The sequence below is a fragment of the Dasypus novemcinctus genome, chromosome 26 (assembly GCF_030445035.2).
Source record: "Dasypus novemcinctus isolate mDasNov1 chromosome 26, mDasNov1.1.hap2, whole genome shotgun sequence".
Classification (NCBI taxonomy): domain Eukaryota; kingdom Metazoa; phylum Chordata; class Mammalia; order Cingulata; family Dasypodidae; genus Dasypus; species Dasypus novemcinctus.
This window is the reverse complement of record NC_080698.1, coordinates 18,898,814-18,925,194: the sequence shown is the minus strand read 5'-3', so window position 1 is coordinate 18,925,194 and position 26,381 is coordinate 18,898,814. Positions and strand designations below refer to the sequence as shown.

General features: G+C 37.8%; 1 protein-coding gene across 22 annotated transcripts in view; it reads right to left on the bottom strand.

Moving 5' to 3' along the window:
- Positions 1 to 219: 219 nt before the first annotated feature.
- The window catches only part of SLMAP (sarcolemma associated protein), a 189,761-nt gene continuing 163,599 nt past the window's right edge, over positions 220 to 26,381 (bottom strand). For 12 of the 22 annotated variants that reach the window (XM_058288249.2, XM_058288258.2, XM_058288253.2 and 9 more), the window contains 7 exons: positions 25,431 to 25,505; positions 15,621 to 15,941; positions 14,458 to 14,575; positions 10,409 to 10,580; positions 5,725 to 5,859; positions 3,446 to 3,535; positions 220 to 2,102 (listed from right to left, as the gene is read on the bottom strand). In XM_058288249.2, coding sequence (XP_058144232.1) covers positions 3,452 to 3,535; positions 5,725 to 5,859; positions 10,409 to 10,580; positions 14,458 to 14,575; positions 15,621 to 15,941; positions 25,431 to 25,505 — 905 coding nt within the window. In that variant the 3' untranslated portion in view covers positions 220 to 2,102; positions 3,446 to 3,451. The remainder of the gene's footprint in view (positions 2,103 to 3,445; positions 3,536 to 5,724; positions 5,860 to 10,408; positions 10,581 to 14,457; positions 14,576 to 15,620; positions 15,942 to 25,430; positions 25,506 to 26,381) is intronic. The other 10 variants (XM_071212115.1, XM_058288257.2, XM_058288252.2 and 7 more) reach the window with 1 other exon arrangement.

Sequence of the window (26,381 nt, the reverse complement as noted above, 5' to 3'; positions counted from 1 at the left end):
CTGTCTGGCAAGGGAGTCACATTTTAACAATAAGGGGAGAAACATTCAAGCAGTCAGTTAAATAAAAGGCTAGTAAAAAAGCTCAGTGTTGTCTTTTAAACCCTGAAGAACACCAAAGTATGTTATGTTGCGTAAAGAGTCATTTCAAGAAAGGACTATTAACAGACCAATAGTAGAATCAGCACTAAGAATTTCAATGATATCCAACTCAAAAATACATAGGGAGAGTAAAGTTATTTTATTAAATCATGCACATCACATGTGTTAGTGCAAATAGTTTAATCTGTACTTCAGAAATTCTATTGTACTTTATATCTTTACAAAATAGATTTAAAACAATTATTTACTTTAAAAAATGTAATTCTGAAGTTAAGCATTTCAGAACAATATTTGCAATAACCTATATACAAGAGGTACTGGGTACCACTGGCATATTAGCATTCTGTGGTGGAGTGGCTTCCTTGCAACAGAAAATGATGAAATGAACTATATGACAGTATTTTCTACAAGTCATGTGTGACTGATTCCTCCATAAATCTAGTATAGTGATCCTCCCAACAGCAAATACTAAATAGCTTAAAATATAACCTTTAGAGTATAAACAATGACTGTCAAACATCACAAGGCAAATTACATCCCAAACTTCTATTTCAGTATTTTGCTAGAACTGTGGATTGCCACAGAACATTCAAGCCAATTCACTGACACTCCCTCCAAGTCTTCACTGACTTAAAATTTTAACTATGGGATACTTTAGGATATTCTATGACCTAAATAAATTTTACTGGAATAACTGTGGTACTACAAAAACAAAACAAAACAAAACAAAAAAAGGCTAAACTTTTTCTTCTGTGTTTTAAATTTATAACACAAGCAGTGTTTAGGTGCCTCACTGTGCATGGAACACTGTTGATCTTGGAAATAGTGCTTTTCATCAACAGAACTTCCCAATTACCAACAATAAAAAGAAAATAACCATTTGCATACCCAACCAGAATATCTGTTTGGTAGGTAACAATAGCTCACTTTGAATAGGAATTAGCTCTATAACATCACAACCAAATTAAGTCAATAAGAGCTTATCTAAAGAGATATTAATTCTTTCTTCAATTAAACATGCTTGGAGGAACAGAGGATAGAAAAAAAAACATGCTTTCTAAAAATGCTGTATATGAGAAAGTAACTTGGCTTTTAAAGAAAATATCCTTTAAATACATGAGGTTTAATAAATTACATTCCAATTGACTCAACAGTTTGGTTCACTGCTGAAATTGTGTAATTACTATGTTTTTGCTCCCAGAAATATTTAAGTTTGCTCAAGAAAATACACTCTCATGGAAAGTTTTTCAAAGTTGATGTCCTCTACATCTTCAAGTCACATTAAGGCTGAATTCTCCAAATTATCACTAAAACAATATTTTCCAAATTTCTTTTTCTTAAAAAAAAAAAAAAAAAAATCCACGCAAATAGTTGCCTCTAAGTCTTGTTCCCAATAGCTCAGTGGTTTTATAACAAGTAAAAATGGCGTAAATATGTAAAAAATATATATATGTGTATATATTTCAAACTGATAGGCACTGAGCACACAGGGCCTCTCTTCCCATGTATGTATTGGTTTGGTTTGGGTAGTTATCGAATCAGAAAAATGAATTATCTGGTCATCAGAATTCAGAGTAAAATACCCATAAATTTAATGTTATAAATAATTTGGTGTACCAAGAAGCCTACTTTAGGCCACCATAATATTTAGAATCTCAACATACTAATTTAAAAATTACATGAAAAATTGCAAGCAAATTATTGCTTACAGCAGAATAAAGTCACAAATTTTATATCCTCTTTATAGACAGATACATTTTATATAATTTAAAGCAACGACCCTACAGCTGTATTCTTGCACTTTTGCTGTTTTAAGAGGTAAAAAGGAAGTAAATGGTTCTGTTTGTCCCCAGCATGAGTGTGATGCCAGCTTCTAGAGGGAGGACGGTGTACAGACTCAAGAAACGCTCTCATGGAGAAGCTCTGGCCAGACCTGGCACGTACAGCACGATGGCTGTCACTGCAACCAGGGTGGCCAGCATGGGCATCCAGGGCCAGGGTTTCTGTGTGGAAAGAAACCAAGAGTCAATTTCACATTCTCCCCCTCTCTTTTCATACCTATTAACCCCTTGGTTCCAGAGAGTCCAGAATACTCAACAGAACATTGGAAAACTCTTATCTTTGCACTGGTAAGAATAAATCTTAAAGAGAAAAGGAAAAAAAGGTCAGGGAGCACAGGTGTGAGGAGAGCCATAAGAACTGGAACCCATCAGAGGACCACTATGTAGAAGCCTAACATACCCCTGGAAAGTTTTCAACTCGGTTACAGTTGAAACCTAGTAATGACTTCTAAGAAATCCTCTGGGCTCAGCCTGCTTTATTTACCTCCTGTGTCTGTATACTGCAACAAAAATGATGTAGAAAGATGCCTGTGGTATGTCTTTTGCCTAAAATGTTTATTTCATAATGAAAACCAGACTCGCGTGTTGGGACAGGTTTACACAAGAGCCTTGTGGGTAAAGGTGATGGAAAGAAAATGACCAAGTCTTTGAAACTTTAATTTGAAACCACAGAAGAAAAAATAAGATGAGGTTCAAGATGAGCAAGTGACATTAGGGACTCTGCTTGTGTGATGGCTCTGCTAAAGACCTCATCCTGTGATCATCTCATACACTGTTACACACATGCACATGCATGCCAGTTAGAGAGAAGCTTGAATGGGCTGTTCCCTGTTAACTTGCTTTGGATGAAAACTTTATTTTCACTTGTGTTCTAAGGGTCTTACTGAGAAAGTTGGTTTTTAAAGAAATATTCTGATATTGCAGTTCAAACCCCAGAAAATAGAGTATAGGATTATATTCTCACAAGTAAGTACACATTGGGGTTAAGATTGTGAGCTAGTGGTCCACTATGCCAACCTTATTCTTTTCCATCTTCACAGTCAAGGTATAAACAGGCAAAGGATGGAAACAAAGAAACTCTACACTATGAAAAGGAAGAAGGAAGGGAGGAGAGGGAAGAAAACTGGCCGAAAATTTCAAAAAGGCAAACTCTTCATTTCTCATTCATATCTGCTTAAACACATAACTGGGAAAGGGCTACTAATATTGTAGCAATTCATAGCTTATAACAGTTGTCTAGGGACCAAGACTCAGTTAAAGAAAGCATATTAACTGGTTAGATTAGAATTAATTCATGGTTAGCATTACTACAAAGGAAACGAGACAAAATGTTATGCGATTAGTTGGTCGCTCAGTTCACTGGTATGACATAGCACATGGCATACTAAATGAAGGGTTTGCTTCACACAAAATACCTGTGTGGTTTTGCCATGCACTATATTACAAATATGGCACAAACAGGTGACAGGGACAAACAGACAAGGACTCAACAGTAGTGCTTGTACCTTTCTCTACCACAATGGACCGAAACACCAAAACAGGAAAGCCAGGAATAGGCCGATGAATATGGCTGGGACGGGTTGTAATATGGAAGGCTAAAGAAGGGAAGGGATATTAAAATCATTTTATGCTATTAAAAAAATCAGATAAGATGATTTAGACTCCAAGGGGATGGGAGGGAGAGGAAGATTGAGGTAATAGAAGTAATAGCACTCAGGTTTGAATAGACTCAAACATTTTAAAGACATCTAACACAATCCAGAATGATGGACTGTGGTATATAAGTTGGCAAACTACCAGTTTTAAAGGAACAGCTTAAGTCAATGGGCGGAATGGGCATCACTAATACCTTAATAAAATGTAATGGTTTAAGACAGAGCAATGACAAGTTTTACCAACTGATGCTCTGCTTCACGGTACATTATTTTTGTTCGAATCCATTATTTGACAATGTACTCCCTGGGAAATGACTAAGATTTATTTTATCCCTTGACCAGGGTGTTAAAAACAACAACAACAAAAAAAAAACCTCTTATGCCCATGAGATAGTATTACTTTCAAGTTTACGAATAAAATACCCTGTGGTAATGAGTGCTCTCTAAACCAGGCAAGAGATCTGACACAGTGTATGATAAATATTTCCTGTATAAAGATAGGCAGCTGAATTTCAGGAATATACTTAATTTTTAAAATAGGAAGGGAATTACTATGATGAATGTTATTATAGATTAACATTTTAGAAAGTGTCCAATATCCAAAATTCACACACAAAAAGAGAAGTTCCTGGGAGCAGATGTGGCTGAAGCAGTTGAGTGCCTGCTTCCCACAAAGGAGGTCCTGGGTTTGGTCCCTGGTGCCTCCTAAAACAAAACAAAAACAAACAAGAAGCAAACAAATGAAAAAACCAACTCAGGGGAGCGGATGTGGCTCAGTGGTTGAGAGCTGGCTTCCCACATATGGGGTCCCAGTTCAATCCTGGCCCTGGTACCTCAAAAAAAAAAAAGGGAAATTCCTCAAAGGAATTTTTATATATTTTTATAATTATACATAATAATGGCAAGGTTACTTTTTAAAAGGTTCTAATAGTACAGAGGATTCATTCTGGTCATGCTAGATGTCTTCATAGATTAATTTAGTAGGAATTGGACTGAAATTCTATAATTAGAAGGATGTGAATTAACATGAAAGAGAAGTAGCCAAACCACTGCAATCTGATTTCAAAAGTTTTGTAATCTGTATTAAAAAATATGTATATAATCCACTTTTGCTTGGCATAAAACCTCCACACCCAATTCATCAACTTCTGAAAGGCGTCTACCTAAGCAGCAAGCTTTGATTGTCTAAAAACAAAGACTTTCTTTAGCGAAGGACAGTTGGACACAACTCATGAACATTCTGTGTGCAACTGTGTAACTGGATGGCCATGCAACGTCACTCTTTTGTACTTGTGCTGCAAGTTAAGCAGAGTGCCTTCTTCCATAGGAAGCATGTAGCTCATACCCACTGCAGTGTCCAAGCTGTGACAGAGGCTTTAAATAAGTCAGAGCACAACTAACCACACTGAACATCTATCAGTTAGGGCCCACGAAGGCAATGACCACCAAAACATACAACACAACATTTATTTAGTATAACACCTTTTTAAAGACCATCTGACCTTTTAGCAAAAGAAAAACAAATTCTGTATTTTTTAACTTAATTTATACCAAAATATTCCAATTTTACACATTTACACACACACTCAAAAAGTCCTACAGAAACATATTTCCTAATATTTACAGGAGGCCAAAAGACACTATGCTTTTTAGGAATGTGCCTTAGTGAGAATGTTAGTATAAAATGAAAAATAGAATTAAGTCACTATTTTTTGATACAGCCAAATACTAAGGAGTCAACATGTGCTACTTATTCTCTCATAGGAAGTTCCCTGGCAGTACAGAGCTTCATTTTCCAAAAGGAAAGAAATGAGAGGCAGACAATGGCTTAGTGAGAGAACTTCAGACTCATTCTGGGAAAAGCTGACAGTTCTTAAGTGTGCTGCTTTCTTGCAACAAAGGCTCTTCCTCCAGGCAGTCCCTTAAGATCTTCTAGGGATATAGATTAAGGGGGAAAAATTCTTCCTCAAAAATTGGACAGCATAGTGCTTCTGTCATGGAAGTTCATAATGAAAAGCTGAGTTCATTTGTACTATAGGCCATTAGTTTCCCAAATCAGTAACAAAGTCCTTGGAAAATAAATTTCAGGGATCTCCCCTAACTCTTAACCAAAATTTGCAAAGACTTACATTATTTCCTTTCTCTTGGAGCTGCTTCAGGTTGTCTTTACATTGTTTGAGCTCATCTGTAATTGACTGCTTTTCCTGCTCAGTCATTTCAAACTTCAACTTCAGTTCTGAGAGTACAGTCTGTGTCTTTTCATACTAAAGGCAAAGAAAAAAAAGTGTGCAGACTCAACTTAAAATGGGTGTGAAGTTATGGTTCTAGTTAGGCTTATATACCAGACCCTATATAGTCACCTACAACATCAAAGTGAAACCTTTTTGTTGTAAGGAGGTACAAATCATCTTCACTTATAATAAGAAATATTTAATATTAACTTGATTCTAGGTAACAATTTTTTGGCTGTGGAGTTAAAAAAAACAAAAACAGAAGTCATCATTTTGCCATATGTTTCTAATATAAAGAGTCACTTTTTCCAATAAGTTATGGAAGAAAAGGAAAATTTCAAAACTTAGCAAAAGCAAGCAGGTGAAGGAAAACTCCATGGCCTAATTAAATGGCAAGGTTAGGAAGCCTGAGTTTATATTCTGGTAAGCAATGCCAGCCAAATTATTTTAGTCTTGAAATAAGAAGTATTAATTCCAAGTAGGCCCCTCTTTACCCAGTATCATTGAGCATTAAAATAGTCTAGATAAGTGAATTTTGTAAGGAAATGAAGCAGAGAAATGTATTTAAAGCATCTGCCATTATGGATGGATCATTCACTTAAAAACTTTTAAGCATCAATTAAAAATAATTTTAAAAAATCTGTTTCTGATAGAAATTTTTCTATAACGAAACATGCCATCCCTGGTCTGGAAAAAAGCTCACTATATATAATTTAACTTTCAAATGGACTAGCTATCCCTTGAACACAGGTAAGGTGAATGTGAAACATAGTGTGGTTTGCCCTTTAAATGGCCCCAGGAGGCTGGATTCTAAACTGACTCAACTTCCAGATATTGCATTTTACATGCAAGCTGGGCTCCCACTCAAAGAGCTGACACTGTTCTGTGGCTGCTGTGCCTGGCTCATGACCTCTGTTACCCCACACTGCCATCTCTGAGGGTTTCAGAAGGAAGACAGAAAGAAAAGAACTGAGTGTAAAATAACTACATCATTGGTGTGGCACACCAGAAAAGTTACACCTTTTTCCTAAATAATTGCCCACGAGGCTAGCAAGTCTCCAGTTCCTTTCTACCTATACCATAGAAATTCCTCAATAAAGAACAAGTTTTTAATGGTGCTTCTGAAAAATCCAAATACTTTGGCATGGTTAATTAGGAGCTCATCATTATATACCCCAAAGATAAATATTAAGAAGGCTGCAATCCATCCAAAGTTTAAGGATTGTATGCTTTATGGATACATCAATAAAAGTGATTTTATAAAAAGGCTGCAAATGTATATATAAAAACATTAGACAGAGGAGACTGGAGGAAGGGGCTTGGGGTCAACATAGAGGTCACCCGAAAGAAGGAAAAGAGAGGGAGGTAAATTATGAAAGGAATTCCCTGTAACTTAGCAATGTCCCCAAAACAAGCCCAGGTAGAATGCCAGAGAATGAACTAAGAGTAAGATTCACAGGCTTTATGAAGTTGATATGGGCTCTGTGGACTTCCTCCTGGAAGGCAGAAGGTTATTTGGTAATATGCCAATGTAAGTTCAGTGTACCTAGAACTAGCCTCTCCACATCAGAACATAATCAATTCTCAATGACCCATGATAAGATTCTTAATAGTGATTAATAAAGAATAAGAGAAAAAATATGTAAAAAGTACCTTGTTAACTAACATTTTCCCTTACTTTTCCTTTTCCACCATCCTTACATTCACCTTGCCCTTTACACCAAAGCACTTAATCATCTCTGTATTCCAGTCAGGAGGATCCTGTTGCTTATCTCTAGCACACAAGTGGGATGGGAAAGACTCTGGCCCCCGGGCAAAATGTTGAAGCCAGACAACTTTCCTAAGACAATCCTTGCAGGTAGACTTACGTGTTCAATATTTCATGAATTCTTAAATCAGAGCTATCCCTTCTAAATTAAAATATATAGGTACTTTCTAGAGTCAAATATCAAGATGATACAGTATTATTTTTCTCTTAATACTGAGGATTAAAATTTACTTTTCTCATGTAATTTTTTTTTTTAAAGAAAGTACCTGGGATTGACCCAAGACCTCATACATGGGAAGCAGGCACCCAACCACTAAGCTACATCTGCTCCCCAATGAGAGTTGGGTTTTTGGCTTTTAGGAGGAACGGGAGATTGAACCTGGGACCTTGTACATGGGAAGGAGGAGCTCAACCACTTGAGCTACATCCGCTCCCATGTATTTTTTCTTTGTTAAATATTCAAGTAAAAGCTACCACAGGGAAGCAGACTTGGCCCAGTGGTTAGGGCGTCCGTCTACCACATGGGGGGTCCATGGTTCAAACCCCGGACCTCCTTGACCCGTGTGGAGCTGGCCCACACCCAGTGCTGATGTGCACAAGGAGTACCATGCCACGCAGAGGTGTCCCCGCGCAGAGGAGCCCCACGCGCAAGAAGTGCGCCCCGTAAGGAGAGGCGCCCAGCGTGAAAGAAAGTGCAGCCTGCCCAGGAATGGCGCCGCACACACAGAGAGCTGACACAAGATGATGCAACAAAAAGATACACAGATTCCCGTGCCGCTGACAACAACAGAAGCGGACAAAGAAGAACACACAGCAAACAGACACGAAGAACAGACAAGGGGGGGGGGGGAGCAGCGAAATTAAAAAAAAAAAAGCTACCACAGTCATAAAATCTAATATTGGAACAAAAGTCACCTTCTGCAGCCTTAGTTTCACACCAAACACAGGTAACATTTTCGTTCTTTCTAATTTTGAAGTGAGAAATTAGCTCAATCCTGACTGAGAAATACCACACAATATTACTAACACCTTTTGTTCTTCTTCATAAAAATAATCATATATGGGCTTGCTTGGCTTGTAATACTTTAGTCTGTTAGAGTGCTGAAGATATATAATCATGATACTGCGCACATTAAGCATGGTTCTATGATAGAAAGTAAGGCAAAGGGAAAATGTTGAAAAGGAGTATATGTATATTAATAAAAGGTAATAATTCACTTACAGTGGATTACATAGAGATAAGAACCTCATTAAAGACCATTTTAGTTACAGACGAGTATATAATAGATTGACATCAGGACAAACCGAAAGAGAAGCAATTTCACATTACAGAAGAGTATGATGACTACACATTATTTCACAATGCAAAACACTGAACAAGAAAATAGAAAAGAAACATACTGACAAGATCAGACATATTTTTAAATCTGCTGCATTTAATGCAATCCAAAGACTATCAACAATTTAAATGCTGTGACAACATGCCACTGCCATTTGTGGAAACAGTTAAAACATTTCACACTGATTGCTCAGTGACTGAAAACAGGCAAACAAATAATGCAACAAAATGGCTAATGCAGTTTAGTAACGTACAACAGAATCATCTTCCAACCACAGCAATCTTCCCAGATTTTGAAAGACTTATGGCACATGGTCTGGAAGGATACAAAGTGCTTACAGTATAAAATATGAGGATAATTGGCAAAAAATAAGTGTTTCAATCAAATAAAATGAAATGTCTTCCAAAGCACATATCCTTAGCAAGAAGCTAAAAATGAAAATATTATCAAATTAATATGTCCACATGTAAATAAAAAAATGTTACAGGTTTTTGTTTTTTTTTCCTTTAGGCACAAACATAAAGACAGAAGAACAGTAACCATTTCCAATTTCAGGATATGACAAGGAAAGAAAAGTGCAAAGAAAAATGGCATCAATTAAACAGATCTAAAAGCAATTTTGGGAATATTCATTCAGAAAGGACCACTTGTTTTCAACTTCCTTCTAATTTGTAATGAATCCTTCATTTGAGGTACTCTACAACTGGGATGGCCCCTGATCAAGCTACAGCAGGATCTTCCATTCTCCAAACTGGCCAGGAGTCAAGGCAGGGAAGTGGACTGAGGCTGGCAGGACTGAACACAGCTCTTATTGCTGCAGTATCAACTTAAAGACTTTGAGAAGTAAGAGGTACCTGTGGTGCTCACTGAAAGGCTGGGTGGCATCTTCATGCCAATCAAACCTATTTTCTACTTGATTCCTTTTTAAGAGCCATCCAAGCCACAGATTTTAAACAAAATGACATGAAAAGTGAACATGCATATTTGTGAAGAAGAGAAAAAGGAGGAATCAGGGAGGGAAAGAAAGAAAGAGAAAAAGGTCACAGAACATGTGTTTGGCTGACTGATTATAAGGTTAATTTTTAAGTAATTTTCCATGCCAGTTTCACCTGAGGGCTTTGGACAACATTATAGTGTGGTCCCAGTTTGCCTTTCAAAAGTATGCCAAGTTAAACATGATACTCTTTTTGAAATATGAATGATGGATTGAATGTTCTGGTATAAACAGTCAACTAATTGGTAGATAAAAATTAACTATGTAATTTTGGGTTTGAGATCAAATGGTACTGATGAATTCTCTATAAAGGACCGTAATATACAGGTAGAAATTGCTGAGCAGGATGTTCCAAGTAACTACTTTGTGATGGGTAATCTGATTCCTGCTTCTCTGTTATTTCTAACTTGCATGGATATCTGACTTGCTTTTGGCTTTAAGTCCAAACATAATTGGGCTCATAATGTCTTTTTGTTTTACCTCTTTCTGTACATCCTTTGCTTGGTTTTCAGCTTTACTGAGAAGAGTTTTTAAATCAGCTGAATCCCGAAGATGCTGTTCTTTCAAGGATCCCACTTGATTCTCAAGCTCTTTTCTAGTCATCTGAAGGATGCTGAGATCACTGGTAAGCTCTAAACTTTGCTTCTGAGAACTGCAACATAAAAGTCATTCAGATAAATAAATTAATAAATATTGACAGATAATTACTCATAGGTAAAAACTGGACACAGCAGGAAGTCCAATTTCTTACATGTTTCACTAGAAGGGACAGAATAGATTTCAGAGGAAAGAAAAACGTAAAAACTAGATATTTTCAATAAGCGAAAGGCATTAAAATTCTAAAAAGATGCAATTTTAAAGTTGTGTTCTATTTTCTGATAATCAAATATACACAAAGGTTGATATTTTTAAAATAGAAATGAGGTGACTAATTGTATATTATATCACATTATATCAATTGTATCATAAAAAGATTCAGTGAAGGTTTTCTACATGAAAAGAATGCACGTATTTCAACTATTTCCCTATAAGTTTAAGTACCTGACAGATAGGATGGAAGACAGAAACTTAATGCTTAGGGCCACTGCCAACTCGAATAAAGATAATCCTGCTCAAATGAGAAGACACAGTAAACTGGGGGAAAAGCATAGGACAAAGAACCTGAACACTGGGTTTTAGACCCTGGCTTTGCCACTAATTAGATGTGGGATGTTAAGCAAGTCACTCAACTAGTGCAACTTCATTCTTTGGAGTAAGCATTTCCTAGGTTCTTATATGCCAGGCATCACGTTGTACAGACAAATAACACAAGGAGAGTCTCGGTATCCTTTACTGTGAAATAAAAAGGCTGAATTTAATTTTTCAGGCTGTTTTCCAGCCCAAATTCTATGATGTTTCATAACTTGACATAAAAAAATTGATTTACATACTAGGAAAACAGCTTGATATACATAAACAGAAATTCTTTATTCAATTCCTTCTTCTGCATCAAAGGCAACAGAGAACGAAATACCAGTATACTGCAGCTGTGTTAGAGAATCTGGCTCCTATACAACAGAAATAGCTAAAGGAGGATAAAGTTTTTGATGTGATAATTTTATGCCCTTCAGTAATGGATTACAAGAGTCAGGCTCATTATGGTAACTATGGTCCCACAGAGTATAAGTTCCAGCCTACTAGTAAGCTAGGCAGACTCTTAATAGTAGGCAGGTAAGATGTTATCAGGCCAACACAGCTAGGAACTAAATGGCATATAAAGGGAGCAGAGGTGGCTCAAGCAATCAGGCACCTTCCCTTACGTCAGAGGTCCTGGGTTTGGCTCCTTGAAAAAAAAAAAAAAAAAAGAAACAAGGAAGACTAACAGACACAGCAAGTGAAAACAAGGGGGGTTGAGGAGAAATAAATAAATCTTAAAAAAAAAAAAAAAAGGCATATATGACCTTATAAAAAAAGACTATTTTATAAATACTACTGAAACGCTGGGAAGGCTTACCAAATACATTTAGAGAATTCTAAACTAGAAACATTTAGGAAACATAATTAACCTGTCTCAAATAGTTTATGTGAATTTAGGCCATTGATGTGACCAACGATCAAATATATACCAGCTTCCTAGGGTCTAGTATTTTTCAACCATATGCTTTAACTAACAAGGAGTTTGTAGGCTTGTTTTCAGCACTAAACAAAATTTGAATTAAAAGCTAGCATTTAACAATATGTCAAAAATAATGGATCAAGTTAGAATCTTTAAAATATCAGTAATTCCAATACAAGAATAATTTAAGATGATCAGCACTGGTTATCTAACATGGGTATATTCGTGCTTGGTAGAATTTCAATTGAAATGGATTCACTAAGATTCTAATGTAACCCAAATGTGAAGAACGTGAGTACTTCTATCATCATCTTACATATACTTTATATTAAACAATTTTCCTTAATGTGCTGTCACAAAGATGATCAGCTGGTTCCCCTAAGCAATATATAAAGTTACATATAATAATAATATAATATAAGAACGTGAGTACTTCTATCATCATCTTACATATACTTTATATTAAACAATTTTCCTTAATGTGCTGTCACAAAGATGATCAGCTGGTTCCCCTAAGCAATATATAAAGTTACATATAATACTAATAATAATATTGTTGTAATTTTGGCCTTTATTTTGTCCTATTCATATTTTGCAATTGCTTTCATAAAGCTTTTACATGTTATAAACAAACAATTGCTTTACTCATTATTAATTAATATTAATTCTCTCTAAACATTACAGATTTCTTTTTCTTTTTTTAAGGAGGTAGGGAGTTTGAACCCAGAACTTTATACATGGGAAGCAGGTGCTCAACCACTGAGCTACACCTGCTCCTCTAAACATTACAAAATTAATACAAGTAAATGTATGAGAAGACTAAGCAAACTTATGACACTGGAAAAGAAAATAAAAGTATTTTATATGTTTGTTTGTTTTTTTGAGGTTCCAGGGCTAGAGATTGAACCCGAGACCTGGTATGTGGGAAGCTGGTGCTCAACCACTGACCTATATTGGCAACCCTGAGTTGGTTTTTCATTTGTTTGTTGTTTGTTTTGTTTTTAGGAAGTACCAGGGATTGAACCTAGGACCTCATATGTGGGAGGAATCAGGCGCTCAACTGCCTGAGCTATATCCACTCCCGAAAAGTGTTTTGTAGATATTTATATTGAGAACACAGGGTATTTTAAGGTGAATTTTTAGAGAATAAATCGGCACATTTTGTTAGTTCAGCTAGTTCTTGATTTTTTCAAATATATAATGAAAATAGTTATCTTTGTTTTTATGAACAGATAATGAAGCTTTGTATTTTCTGATATGTCTAGTCCTGTCTTTATTACTGTTCCCTAAAGCCTGTTTTCTATGGGAACTGACCTGGATAACTAAGCTTTTTGCTAACCTTAATATTCTCCAGGAGTGTAAACACAGGCTAACAGAGTAATTTTTGGTGTCTATGGGATGGGGGTAGTAGGATGGAGGGCTTGATTTAACTAAGAGTAGTTGAAAAAATAAACATGTATTATTTTCATACTATTAGAACATAAACATTATTTTAAAAAAGAAAAATATGAAATGTACCAGAATTTTAAGGAAGATATCAATTTAAGCTATGCAACAAACATTGGTGTGAAAACAGAATTCTATAAAATTAACTGGAATATATTGCATTCATTTGTTTGCCTGTAAGGTACCAGATATTAGAAAGAGTTAACTGATTTTAGAGAATTCTTTTTTTTTAGTAGGTACTGGTGACTGAACCCAGGATCTTGTACATGGGAAACAGGTGCTCAACCACTGTGCTACATTTGCTCCCAAATGAGAATTCGTTTTTTCACTTGTTTTTAGGAGGTACTGGGGACAGAACCTGGGACCTTGTATATGGGAAGCAGGAGCTCAACCACATGAGCTACATTTGCTCCCTGATTTTAGATAATTTCTTTTTCTTTTTCTTCTCACCAAGTAGGTTTATTTCTTGTTCATGTAACAATCTAATGTTCCTGATAGTTGGATGTGATTCCTCTGCAAGGTGATTCAGAAACTAAGTTTCAGAGAGATTACATAATTTGCTCCACTTTACACAAAGAATACAAACCTAAGTCTTCTCACTCAAATCTGTGCTCTTCCTCACTCTGCTATGTATGTCCCATTATAGAATTCTTCATCCTATATATTTTTACTCTTCATATAAGCCAGTTTGAAATTCAGAATTTCTGTCTTCCAGTAGAGTAAATTCTTTATTATGGTCACCTCTTGAACACCCTTACTAACAGAAGGGATTACTGGTAAGAAAGAAAATAAACTTATTTGTCCTTTATGAGTACACCAATAGGAAAGGATATGTAAAATGATGGTGGCAGGAAAAAAATGCTGAATTATTCATTAGCATGGCTAACCTGCCAAATAGCCAAACTGAGTATGGCTGAACATTAAATTAAATTTAGATGAAAACTTAAGATAAAAAATATTTTGAAGCTAAAAAAGAGTTCTTGCATACTTGTACAATTCTTTTTCTTGCCGTTGCAGTTCTGATGAAAGCAAAACATTTTCCTTTTTTAGAGAATGGCATTCAGTTTCCAAGACATTCCATTCCTTTCTCAACTTCTCCAGTTCACCTAGAATAATCCCAAAACATTTTTGTTAATATAGGAACATATAACTTCCATAATAATATAGAGGACAAAGGGAAATATTTCAGAGAAGAAAATACTTTCATTTTCTTTAAAAACCATGTAGATTTTATATAGATATTCTTTAATTCTTGTTTCCATCTATACTTTAAGAAGTCCCATCACCTTGACCCTGGGTAGTATTTTTCTCCTGCTTCCCTTTAATAAGACAATTGTGGAATATTAAGTAATATTTAATTTAATAAATAAAATTAATTTAATTTAAAACTAAAAAAATTCTAAATTACTATAGAACTTGCAGACCTGAAGAATAAATTTATAACCCTGTAGCAGTTTGATATGGTTATGAATTCCAAAAATAGATACTGGATTATGTTTGTAATCTGGTTTGTACCTTGGTGTGATTAAGTTATGATTAAGGCTTTGACTGGGTCATGTCAATAGGGCGTTAAGTCAGTCCCCACCCATTGGAGGGTGGAGACTCACAGATAAAAGGCATGGCAAAGGACGGAGTTGAGGGTTCTTAATGTTGGAGTTTTGATGTCGGAGTTTGATGCTGAAGTCTTAAGCTGGAGGCCTGGAGAAAGAGACAGAGTCGTTCACCTGATAGTCTACAGCTGACCTTGTGGAGAGACGAAAAGCCTAGAGAGCCTTCTAGTTTAGAGTTGACCTTGTGGAGAAAACAGAGGACCTGAGACTAGAGGAACCCAGGAAGCCTGAACCCTCAACAGACGTCAGCAGCCATCTTGCTCCAACATGTGAAAACAGACTTTGATGAGGGAAGTAACTTATGCTTTATGGACTGGTATCTGTAAGCTCCTATCCCAAATAAACACGCTTCATAACGCCCAGCAGATTTCTGGTATTTTGCATCAGCATCCCTTTGGCTGACTAATACAAACCATAATATAAGAAACAATGCTTATATACCCCATTACTATCAAAGATAAAAACAGGAGAAATGGTTATTTTGTTCAAGTGATAAAGTTGTCAATGTCAACAGAGTTTTATGTAAAACACATTTACTCACCTTGCAACCTTGTTGCTTCCTCTCTCTGTTGGTCCTCACACTGTTGACATCTAAGCTGAAAACTGTTTTGCAGACTCATGATCTCTTTCTCATATTCAGTCGCTGCTTTCCTCCACCTCTCAAGCTCAGCTCGTACCTTCTTAAGCTCTTCTTGAAAAGAAGCAATGTCAATATCCCGCTCAGAGGCAGCCTTTTCTGCTGCTTGATGAAGGAGCAAGATTTCATCTCGGGCACTAAATAATTCATCTTGAGTGCTTGTGATTTCACTGTCCTTCTTCTCCCGGAGAGTCTCAATATCGATGTGTAACTTCTGCAGCTGGGCTACAAAAGTGTATTTTCTGATCATTTTCTTAGTTAACAGGAATTAGGAATAAAAGAACAGTCAACACAGGACTGTAGCTATTGTACAACATAGGCTGTTAGAGCTGATGGTTTGGATTAAACTGTACAAGTAATCCATGTTTAATACAAAAAAAAAAGTCAAAATACAGATACACAAAAAGAATAAAAAATGATTTCAATTTACCCTAGAGATAATTGCTTTTAAAATTTTAGTATCTGCTTTTCTAAATTTTTTTCTATGTATTTATACACATATAAAACTATACATTATTAAAAAGGAAGGGACCATAGTATATATATATAGTGTTTTCTGTCCTACTGACGATGAACATCTTTCCACAACAAAAAAATTTATGCTATAACCTAATTGACCAAACCTTTATTTTAGACATTTTAGGCTGTTCAGTTTTTCATTACTATAAATAATGCTGTTCACAATAAAATCATTATTATTTTCTTAGGGTGAATCCTTAGACAAAGAATTGCTGGGTCATAAGCATTAATAAAACATTTGACATACTTGGTTCAGTTTTCTGTTCAAATGTCAATTCCTGAAAGAGGACTTTATCGTTCTTCAAAGCCCTCACGGACATTACAGTATATACTTATTTGCTTTTTGTTTATCTTTTCCACCAGACTGTAAGCCTCATTTTTGCAGGGCCTTTGTTTTGCTTACTGCTCTATCCCTAATACCAGGCAGAGTAAATAATCAAGAATTATTGGTATAAAGAACTAAAGGAAATTACGAAAATGACAGAAGAAAACAAAGAGAATATCAATAGAGAGAAATTATGAAAAGGAACCAAACAGAGATGAAGATTACAGTAACAGAAATTAAAAATTCCCTAGAAATTCAACAGCAGATTAGAGCTGGCAAAAGAATCAGTGAACTTGAGGTAATAGGTGAAAACTCTCCAAATTTAATGAAAAACATTAATATGCACATCTAGGATGCTCAATGAACTCCAAACAGGACAAACCTAAATAGATACACACCATGCCATGTTATATTTAAATTGCTGAATGTCAAAGATAAAGAGAGAAATTCTGAGAACTGTAAGAAGCAAAATGTCACATACAATGGAGCCCTCAATAAGTGCCAATTTCTCACTGGAAACCACAGAGGCAAGGCAGCATGACATCAGTGATGAAAGGCAGAATGACATCAGTGATGAAATAAAAAAACTGCCGACCAAGAATTCTGTATCTGCCAAAACTGCCTTTCAAAAATGAGAGGTGGGGAGAACCAGCAAGATGATGGCAGAGTAAGGAGCTCCTACAGTCAGCTCCTGCTACAGGGCAGTTAGCAAACACCCAGAGGTCTCTGGAGCTAGCTGAAGCACCTGTTTGGGGGCTCCAGGGGACCAGAAGAGCATCCTGCAATGTCCTTGAAGGAGTGGAAGGGGGAGATTGCCCATCTGCAGAGAAGACACGTAAGTAGAGGGCTCCACACCCCGGAGGCCGGTGCCCATCCTCCACTGGAGGCACAAGCCGCCTCAGGAGCTGTTCTGCGGCTGGAATTGAAAACTCTACTTCCCCAAAACAGGGGAGGAAGAGACGGCTGGACACCAATTTCAGCTACTGATGATTAAATTCAGTGGGCTAAAGTATAATCCTGAGAACAGCTAAAGTTTGAGCCTCTCCAAGTCAGAAAGAGGCTGAGAGCTGCCATCTTCACTCCGCGCATGGCACAAGGGGAAGAGGGGTGGACTGAAAACCACAGTGCTGGTGGGGACCGGCTTTTTCCATGCAGATCAGATTGCAGCTCTAGCCTAGGTCCTAGTGCCACCTCCAGCAGGGAGAAAGCTGCGGGGACCTGCGCCAGCTTCTCCGGGAAATTACCGGCCAAGTCATGGAGGCCAGTGACTATCCTACTCTGGTGGCACAAGCGCCCCAGGAGCTGTTCTGTGGCTGGGATTGGAAGCTCCATTTCCCAGAAACAGGGGAGGAGGAGACCGATGGCTGCTGATTTTGGCTACTGATTGGTAGACTTGGCTAAGATACAACCCTAGGAACAGCTGGATGAGAACCAGACCAAGTCAGAAAGAGGCCAGTGGCCACCATTTTGAACTGCCCCCAGCCTGAGAGGAAGCCGGGCTGACTGAAATTCAGTGTTGGCAGGAACCAGTTTCTTTCATGTAGCTCAGCCTGCAGCCCTGGCCTATACTTCAGCCCCACCTCCAGCAGGGAGAAGGCTGAGGAGCCCTACACTAGCCTATACAGGTTAACTGCAGGTAACTTTGGCTGGCACAGACTGAAAATAAGAAGTCTACCAGGGCAGCTGTGGTCATCTTGGACCCACACTGCATAGACTGCTGCCCACACCTACAGCTCCATCTCCACCCCAAGCAGCGGAAAAAGGGGTGTGAAGCTTCATCAGTCTCTCTGGGCAACTACAGTCTAAGCCTGCACTTGGATTATTCCACACAGTTGTGACTCTGCCCCTACCCCTGGGGCAAAGGAGAAAGTTGGAAGAAGCTTCATTGGTCCCTGGCACAATGAGGGCAGCTTGAGCCTCCACAGCTTACAGCACCAACTACATGCTTGGCTCCTACTGCACAACCAGCAAGGGAGAAAGGGCAGGAAGCCCTAAACTAAAGACAAAAACTGCACCCAGGAAAAATACTCTAGTAAGCCACATGCGAAGACACCAACAAAAATTTACAATCCACACAAAGAATCAGGAAGCTATGACCCAGGTAAAGGAACAAGATAAGCCTCCAGATGACATAAAGGAGTTGAGACAACGAATCATAGATGTTCAAATAAATCTCCTTAATAAATTCATTGAGATGGCTAAAGAGATTAAGGATATTAAGAAGACACTGGATAAACACAAAGAAGAATTTGAAAGCATCCATAGAAAAAGAACAGATCTTACGGGAATGAAAGTTGCAATAAATGAAATTTAAAAAACATTGGAGTCATATAATAGCAGATTTGAGGAGGCAGAAGAAAGGATTAGTAAGCTTGAAGAAATGGCCTCTGAAAGTGAACATACAAAAGAAGAGATGAAGAAAAGAATGGAAAAAAATTGAACAAGGTCTCAGGGAACTAAATGACAGCAAAAGGCATGCAAACATATGTGTCATGGGTGTCCCAGAAGGAGAAGAGAAGGGAAAAGGGGCAGAAGGAATATCTGAAGAAATAATGGTAGAAAATTTCCCAACCCTATTGAAGGACATCGATATCCATGTCCAAGAGGCATAATGTACTCCCATCCGAAAAAATCTGAATAGACTAACTCTGAGACGCATACTCATCAGAATGTCAAATGCCAAAGACAAAGAGAGAATTCTGAGAACAACAAGAAAAAACAATGCATAACATATAAGGGATATCCAATAAGACTTAGTGCTGATTTCTCACCAGAAACCATGGAGGCAAGAAGACAGTGGTCTGATATATTTAAGATACTACAAGAGAAAAACTTCCAGCCAAGAATCTTATATCCGGCAAGACTGTCTTTAAAAAACAAGGGCGAAATTAGAATATTCCCAGATAAACAGAAACTGAGAGAATTTCTAAGCAAGAGACCAGATTTTCAGGAAATACTAAAGGGCATGCTAGTACCTGAAAAGAAAAGACAGGAGAGAGAGGCCTGGAAGAGAGCCTAGAAATAAAGATTATATCAATAAAAGTAACTAAAAGTGTCAAAAGAGTGGTGAAAATAAAATAGCAGATAAAACTCAATAAACTTAACCAATGATGTAAAGCATTTGTATTCAGAAAACTGCAACTTGATGTTAAAACAAATTTAAAAAGCCCTAAATACCTGGAAGAACATTCCATGCTTATGGATTGGAAGACTAAATATTAACACATCAATTCTACTCAAATTGATACACAGACTTAATGGAATCCTGATAAAAATTCCACCAGCATTAAAGAAAAAATGGAAAACATGATCATTAAATTTATTTGGAAGGGTAAGGAGCCCTGAATAGCCAGAAACATCATAAAAAGGAAAAGTGAACCCTCATCTCCAGACTTTAAATCATAATACCTATCAAGAGTGGTAAAAACAGCATGGTACTGGCCTAAAGACAGACACAATAGACCAATGGAACCAAATTTATGGTTCAGAAACAGACCCTCACAGGTACAGTCAAGTAATTTTTGCCTAGCCTGTCAAACTCACACGACTCAGGCAGAACAATCCATTCAACAAATGCTGAAAGAATTGGATATTCATAGCTGAAAGAAGGAAAAAGGACCCTATCTCACACCTTACCCAAAATTTAACTCAAAATGGATCAAAAAACTAAAAATAAAAGAACCATAAAACTTCTAAAAGAAATTATTGGAAAATATCTTCAAGACCTGGTGGTAGGTGGTGGATTCTTAAAGGCGATAAGAGGAGAACTGAGTGGACTACTACTGATATTTAATGTATGTAGAAGTTTTAATTAGCTTTACTGTAAAAGCAGGGAAATACATAGAGTGGATTGTAACACACAGTGAGTAACAGCTAGTTTATGAATGGGGATGTGACTGAAAATAGTAGTCTAGTTATGTAAATGCCAATTGACAGAATGCTAGAGAATAATCTAGGAACTGGATAGCACAGTAAACCAAGAGGTGGATGAGAATTGTGGTTGATGGTACAGATGCAGGAGTGTCCTTTGTGAGCTAGAGAAAATGTATATCACTACGGCAGGGTGTTGGGAATGTGGAGAAGCATGGGAAAATACAGCTGGAGTGAACTACTGACTATGGTTAGTAGAAATAATGTAATATTCTTGCATCTATGCAAAAGACGTACTGTGTTGATACTGAGGCAGTATGGAAAATGTGAGCCAAATGTACACTATGGACATGTTAACAATCAGATGGTATTATTTTAGCAAATGACACACCACACTGTGGTGTGTTAACGCAGGGATGTTGTTTGGGAATTCTGCACATGTGCATGATTGTTTTATAAGTTTATAACTTCTGTCATAAAAAATATATTTTAAAAATAATAATGGGGGGGGTTGGGGGAAAAACACACCAAATATAAGATAAGGACTATGATTAGTAGTAAGATTTTGACAATATTCTTTCTTATTTATTTATTTTTCTTCCCTCCCCCCCCACCCCAGTTGTCTGTTCTCTGTGTCTATTTGCTGCGTGTTTTTCTTCGTCCACTTCTGTTGTTGTCAGCTGCATGGGAATCTGTATTTCTTTTTGTTGCGTCATCTTGTTGTGTCAGCTCTCCGTGTGTGCGGCGCCATTCCTGGGCAGGCTGAACTTTCTTTCGCACTGGGCGGCTCTCCTTATGGGGCACACTCCTTGTGGATGGGGCTCCCCTACGCGGAGACACCCCTGCGTGGCAGGGCACTGCTTGCACGCATCAGCACTGCGCCTGGGCCAGCTCCACATGGGTCAAGGAGGCCCGGGGTTTGAACCATGGACCTCCCATGTGGTAGACGGATGCCCTAACCACCGGGCCAAGTCTGCTTCCCAGTATTGTTTCATAATTGGTAAGAAACGTCTCACGGCAATGCAAGGTGTTGGTGGAGAGTTGATGTATAGGACCTCTGTATGATGTTATACGTGTTTGCTTTGTAAGTTTACAACTTTTACTATATACTTGTTTACGTATGTTCATATATAAATGATATAAAGATGATAATAATAGGATTGGTTGGGGGAAAATACTTTGTTTATAGTAATATTGACAATGCTCTTTAATTATTACTTAAAAAGGTTTAACAACAATGCAAGTTATTGGTGGTAGGGTGAGTTATGCGAGTCCTGTATGATGTTATATATGTTTGTTTTATAAATTCACAGCTTTTATTATATATTTATTGTTTATGTATGTTTATGTATGAATGATATATTTCAATATACTAAAAAAAGAAAATGAGAGGGGGGGAAGTGGCTGTGGCTCAACCAGTTGGGTTCCTGTCTACCATATGGGAGACCCTGGATTCAATCCTGGGCCTCCTTGTGAAGGCAGGTTCGCCTGCATGCTGTGGAAAGCCACCTGACCCGCAGGTGCTGTGGAGAGTCACCCAGCCTGTAAGCACCACTGAATGCCGACTCAGCACGGTGATGCAACAAAAAGGGAGACAAGCAAAAAAAAAAAAAAATGCAGAAGAGCGCGCAATGAACAGACACAGAGAGCAGACAGCAAAACAAGCCACGGGGTGGATGGAATAAAAATAAATACAGACACACAGCAAACGAGAACGCACAGCGAATAGACACGGAGAGCAGACATCATGCAAAAAAAAAAAAAAGCCATAAGCCAGGGGCGGGGGGAGATAAAAAATGAGATGGGAAGTACATGTGGCTCAAGTGATTAAGCTCCCGTCTACCACATGGGAGGTCTCGGGTTGGGTTCTGGAGCCTCCTAAAGAAGACAAGCAAGATGGCAAGCTGATGCGATAAACTCATTTAACAAGCTGATGCAACAAGTTGACGGGACAAGCTGATGCAAGGAGGAAAACATAATGAGAGACACAACAAAGCAGGGAGTGGAGATGGCTCAAGCAATTAGCTATCTTCCTCCCACATAGGAGGCCTGGGGGCTCAGTTCCCCAGTGCCTCCTAAAAAAGAAGACCAGTACACAACAAACAGACAGCAAATGCAAACGTCGGGGCGGGGGGGGGGAGGGGGGGAGAAATAAAAGAGAGGAATTAAGAAATTCCCAGATAAACAAAAGCTGAGAGAGTTCATCATCACTAGACCAGCCTTACAAGAAACGCCAAAGTGAGTTCTGTAGGTTGAAAGGAAAGGATACATGACAACTGAATGTGTATTTTTTATTTCTAACTCCACTTTTACTTCCTACAGAATCTAAAAGGAAAATGCATAAAATGTAATGGTAAATCAATGGTTTTGGACTCAATGTATAAACATGTAATTTGTGACAAGAACTACATAAAGCTGAGGGGTGGGAGGGGTATAGGCTCATAGTTTATGTATGCTATTGAAGTTGTTATCAGAGCAATGAGATTGTTACAGATGTAGGGTGTTAAATATAAGCCCCACAGTAACCCCCTTCCCCCCCACACACACAAATCAGAGAAACATGTGAAATCATAGATACAGAAAGGGCAATGTGGAGTTAACGCAAAATGAGAGCAGGGCTTCTGTTTGGGGTGATGGGAAAGTTGTAGTAATGGATGGTGATGAGGGTACTGTAATGTTTGCAAAGTGATTTATCCCACTGAATGGCATGTATGAGAGGGGTTGGGATGGGAAGACTTATGTTACTGTATATATGTTTCCACCACGAAAAAAAAAAAAAGAAAGTACAGCCTATTGAAAAGGTATATTTTTAAAGGATTGGTCATGTGCTCTCATGAGCCCAATTTCAAGTCCACTGAAAGGTATTTGTACAAAATCATAGTTGGTTCAGAACTAGAATACTAGTCTTCGTTATCATTAAGAAAATTATAAGTAGAAAGAGATCCAAAGAAGAAAATTAAAACAATTAAGCATATTTATGGCTAGAGGAGGGAAAGTTTGCCATATAAATAAATATTTAAAGAAGATATTAGACCTTTTAGGTGTGTAGGAAGGATTGAGAGAGAACAGGTTCAAAATCTGAGAAGGTACAATGACCAGGGATTTGCTGATATGATAATAAGGGTTTAAAGAGTTTCTGATTTTAAAATTCTTATAATCTACCTCCAAAAATCTAATTTGACCATAACAGAATTCAAAATTTTAAATAATTCAAATGTTCCACTAAAAAAACAAGACTGAAAGGACAGATATTCCTCTGGGATATTGAAGGAAAAATATCATAGGCATCATACAATGACTCCCTATCTCTTCTGAATTATTACTTGTCTATTTAATTTTTTCCCAGTGCACCCCACATCCTAAAAGTTCAACATAAAAGTTCAAAATAAAATTCCTGTTTTTGACAGTGAAGGCAAATTAATTTTGCTTTAGGAACTTTACAATGTCATGGGGTAAAAAGACCTCTCCTGGGGTACTCACAACTATAGCCTCACAATACCAGGAGCTTGTGCTTGATAATAAACACTTGACACAGAGCAGGAGCCTTTCTGGTCATTTCTGTAATGCCTGCCATAGCCCAGACAAAGATATAGCTATGAAGAGCAGTCATTACCAATGAAGGCAGATCAGGGACCATTATTCTATTCCATGTGATGGAATATTTTTTGTTGCAATGCAAGTGTCATGAGCATTACAAATAATGCCACCAGCAAGCTCAAAGTGCTGATGTACAGTGACTTCAAGAGATTTCTTAACTGAAGGCCCTCTCTGTAGTACCTCATTACATGTGGTGGTTTGGAGATGTGTATACATTCAGAAAAACATTCTTGATTTATTTTTATTTATTTCTCTCCCCTTCCCCCATTGTCTGCTGTGTCCATTTGCTGTGTGTTCCTCCGCATCCACTTGCATTGTCAGGCGGCACTGGGAAATTGCGTCTCTTTTTGTTGCATCATCTTGCTGCATCAGCTCCCTGTGTGTGTGGCGCCACTCCTGGGCAGGCTGCGCTTTTTTCAAGCGGGGAGGCTCTCCTTGCGGGGTGCACTCCTTGCACGTGGGGCACCCCTCCACAAGGGTACCCCTGCATGGCATGGCACTCCTTGCACACGGCAGCACTGTGCATGGGCCAGCTCACCACACGGGTCAGGAGGCCCTGGGTATGGAACCCTGAACCCTCCATATGGTAGGTGGACGCTCAATCAGTTGAGCCACATCCGCTTCCCCAGAAAAACATTCTTAAACGTAATCCATTCCTATGGGTGTGAGCCCATAGTAAGCAGGACCTTTTGATGAGGCTACTTCAGTTAAGGTGTGCCCTCAATCAGGATGGGTCTTAATCCTATTACTGGAGTCCCTTATAAGCAGAATAAAATGTAGACATAGAGAAAGTCACAGAGGAAACAGCCAGAAGCTGAATATCAACAGAACCTGGAAGAGAAGGGAGAGGCTACCACATGCATTGTTATGTGACAGAGGAGCACAGGACAAGGATCACTGGCAGCCAGCCCCAGAATGCCAGTTGTTGGGAAAAAAACATCGCCTTGATGATGCCTTGATTTGGACTTTCTCTTAGCCTCAAAACTGTGAGCTACTAAATTTCCATTGTTGGGGAGTGGGTATAGCTTAGTGGCTGAGTGCCTCCTTCCCACATACAAGGTCCTGAGTTCAATCCCTGGTACTTCCTTTAAAAAAAAAAATTCCATTGTTTTAAGCTGACCTATTGCAGGCTATTTGCTTGAGCAGCCCAGGAAATCAGAACATTACATAACCAAATGTTACCATATCCACAACTTTTCTCCAGTTCTTTCTACTCCATACATGTGGATAGGGGTCTCTTCCCATGCATCTCCTTTTAAAAAAAAGCGCACCAAGAACCCAGTTACAATTTCAGTTTCTAGGAAACCCTCAAAAATGGGGACTCTCTGTGCTCCTAATTTCTAGTCCTTTTGAACCACTAAAAACACAATAACAGTCTCAAACATATTTGGGATATTGCATACCTTGAAGAACCTGAATTTGTTTAGTAGATTCCTCAACTTGATTTCGATAGGCTTTTCTTTCTTCTTCCAAAAGAGCTAAAAGTAAAAACATAGTATATATAATTTGGTGAATTAATTTAAGTATTCAGTATTAAGCAGCTAGAAATTTCTAAGAAATTCTCTCTTTTTATCAGTCTTTCTTTAAAAAATACATAGATCACACAAAATATTAAAATAAAAAATATAAGAGGTTCCTATATACCCCACTCCCAGACATTCTCTCTTAAACAAAGGTTAGGTAATGAGTATTATCAGTATTATCAGTTATATCATTTAAAGATTTTAGGGGCACAAAACAGTAGTAAGTAACAAATCTATACAACTGAGCAATGGATCTTTCTGAACGTGTATCACCAAGATAATACATGTTATTCTTCACATGAGAAGCATTCTTGATAGCTGTTAATCAGAATTTAGAGCTTAAATAAAAGACTTAAATCCTCATGTTTAATACCAAGCACAAAGTAAGCAACTTACTAATTGCTGACTCACATTTAAGAGTTATACCATAAGTCTGTTTGTTTGCCAAATATTTTTTCATTTTAATTAAACAAATTAGCCTGGGCCCTCCAAAAATGTTCCAGTTAAGTAAATCCCAATTCTAATTTCCTCAAGAAGCAGAAATGGAAGGTAGCATACCAGGAAGCTCCCAGTTCCTCCTGGGATACGAATCTTTCTCCTGGTCAGGAAGGCTATCTTTGAGAACATGAAGACTCCAAAAGCCATCACTTGCACCTCATTCTAAGACTCTCTAAGAGTACCTTAGTAATTGACAGCAACCAGATAAATTACCATAAATGAAACAGGAACCTGAGCTTTAAGGAATAGCAGGGACTCCACTATTCTAAGACACTGTAGAAAAGTGAGCTACTAGAAAAGAAGTGGCTAGGAAATTAGACGATTCTGTACCTT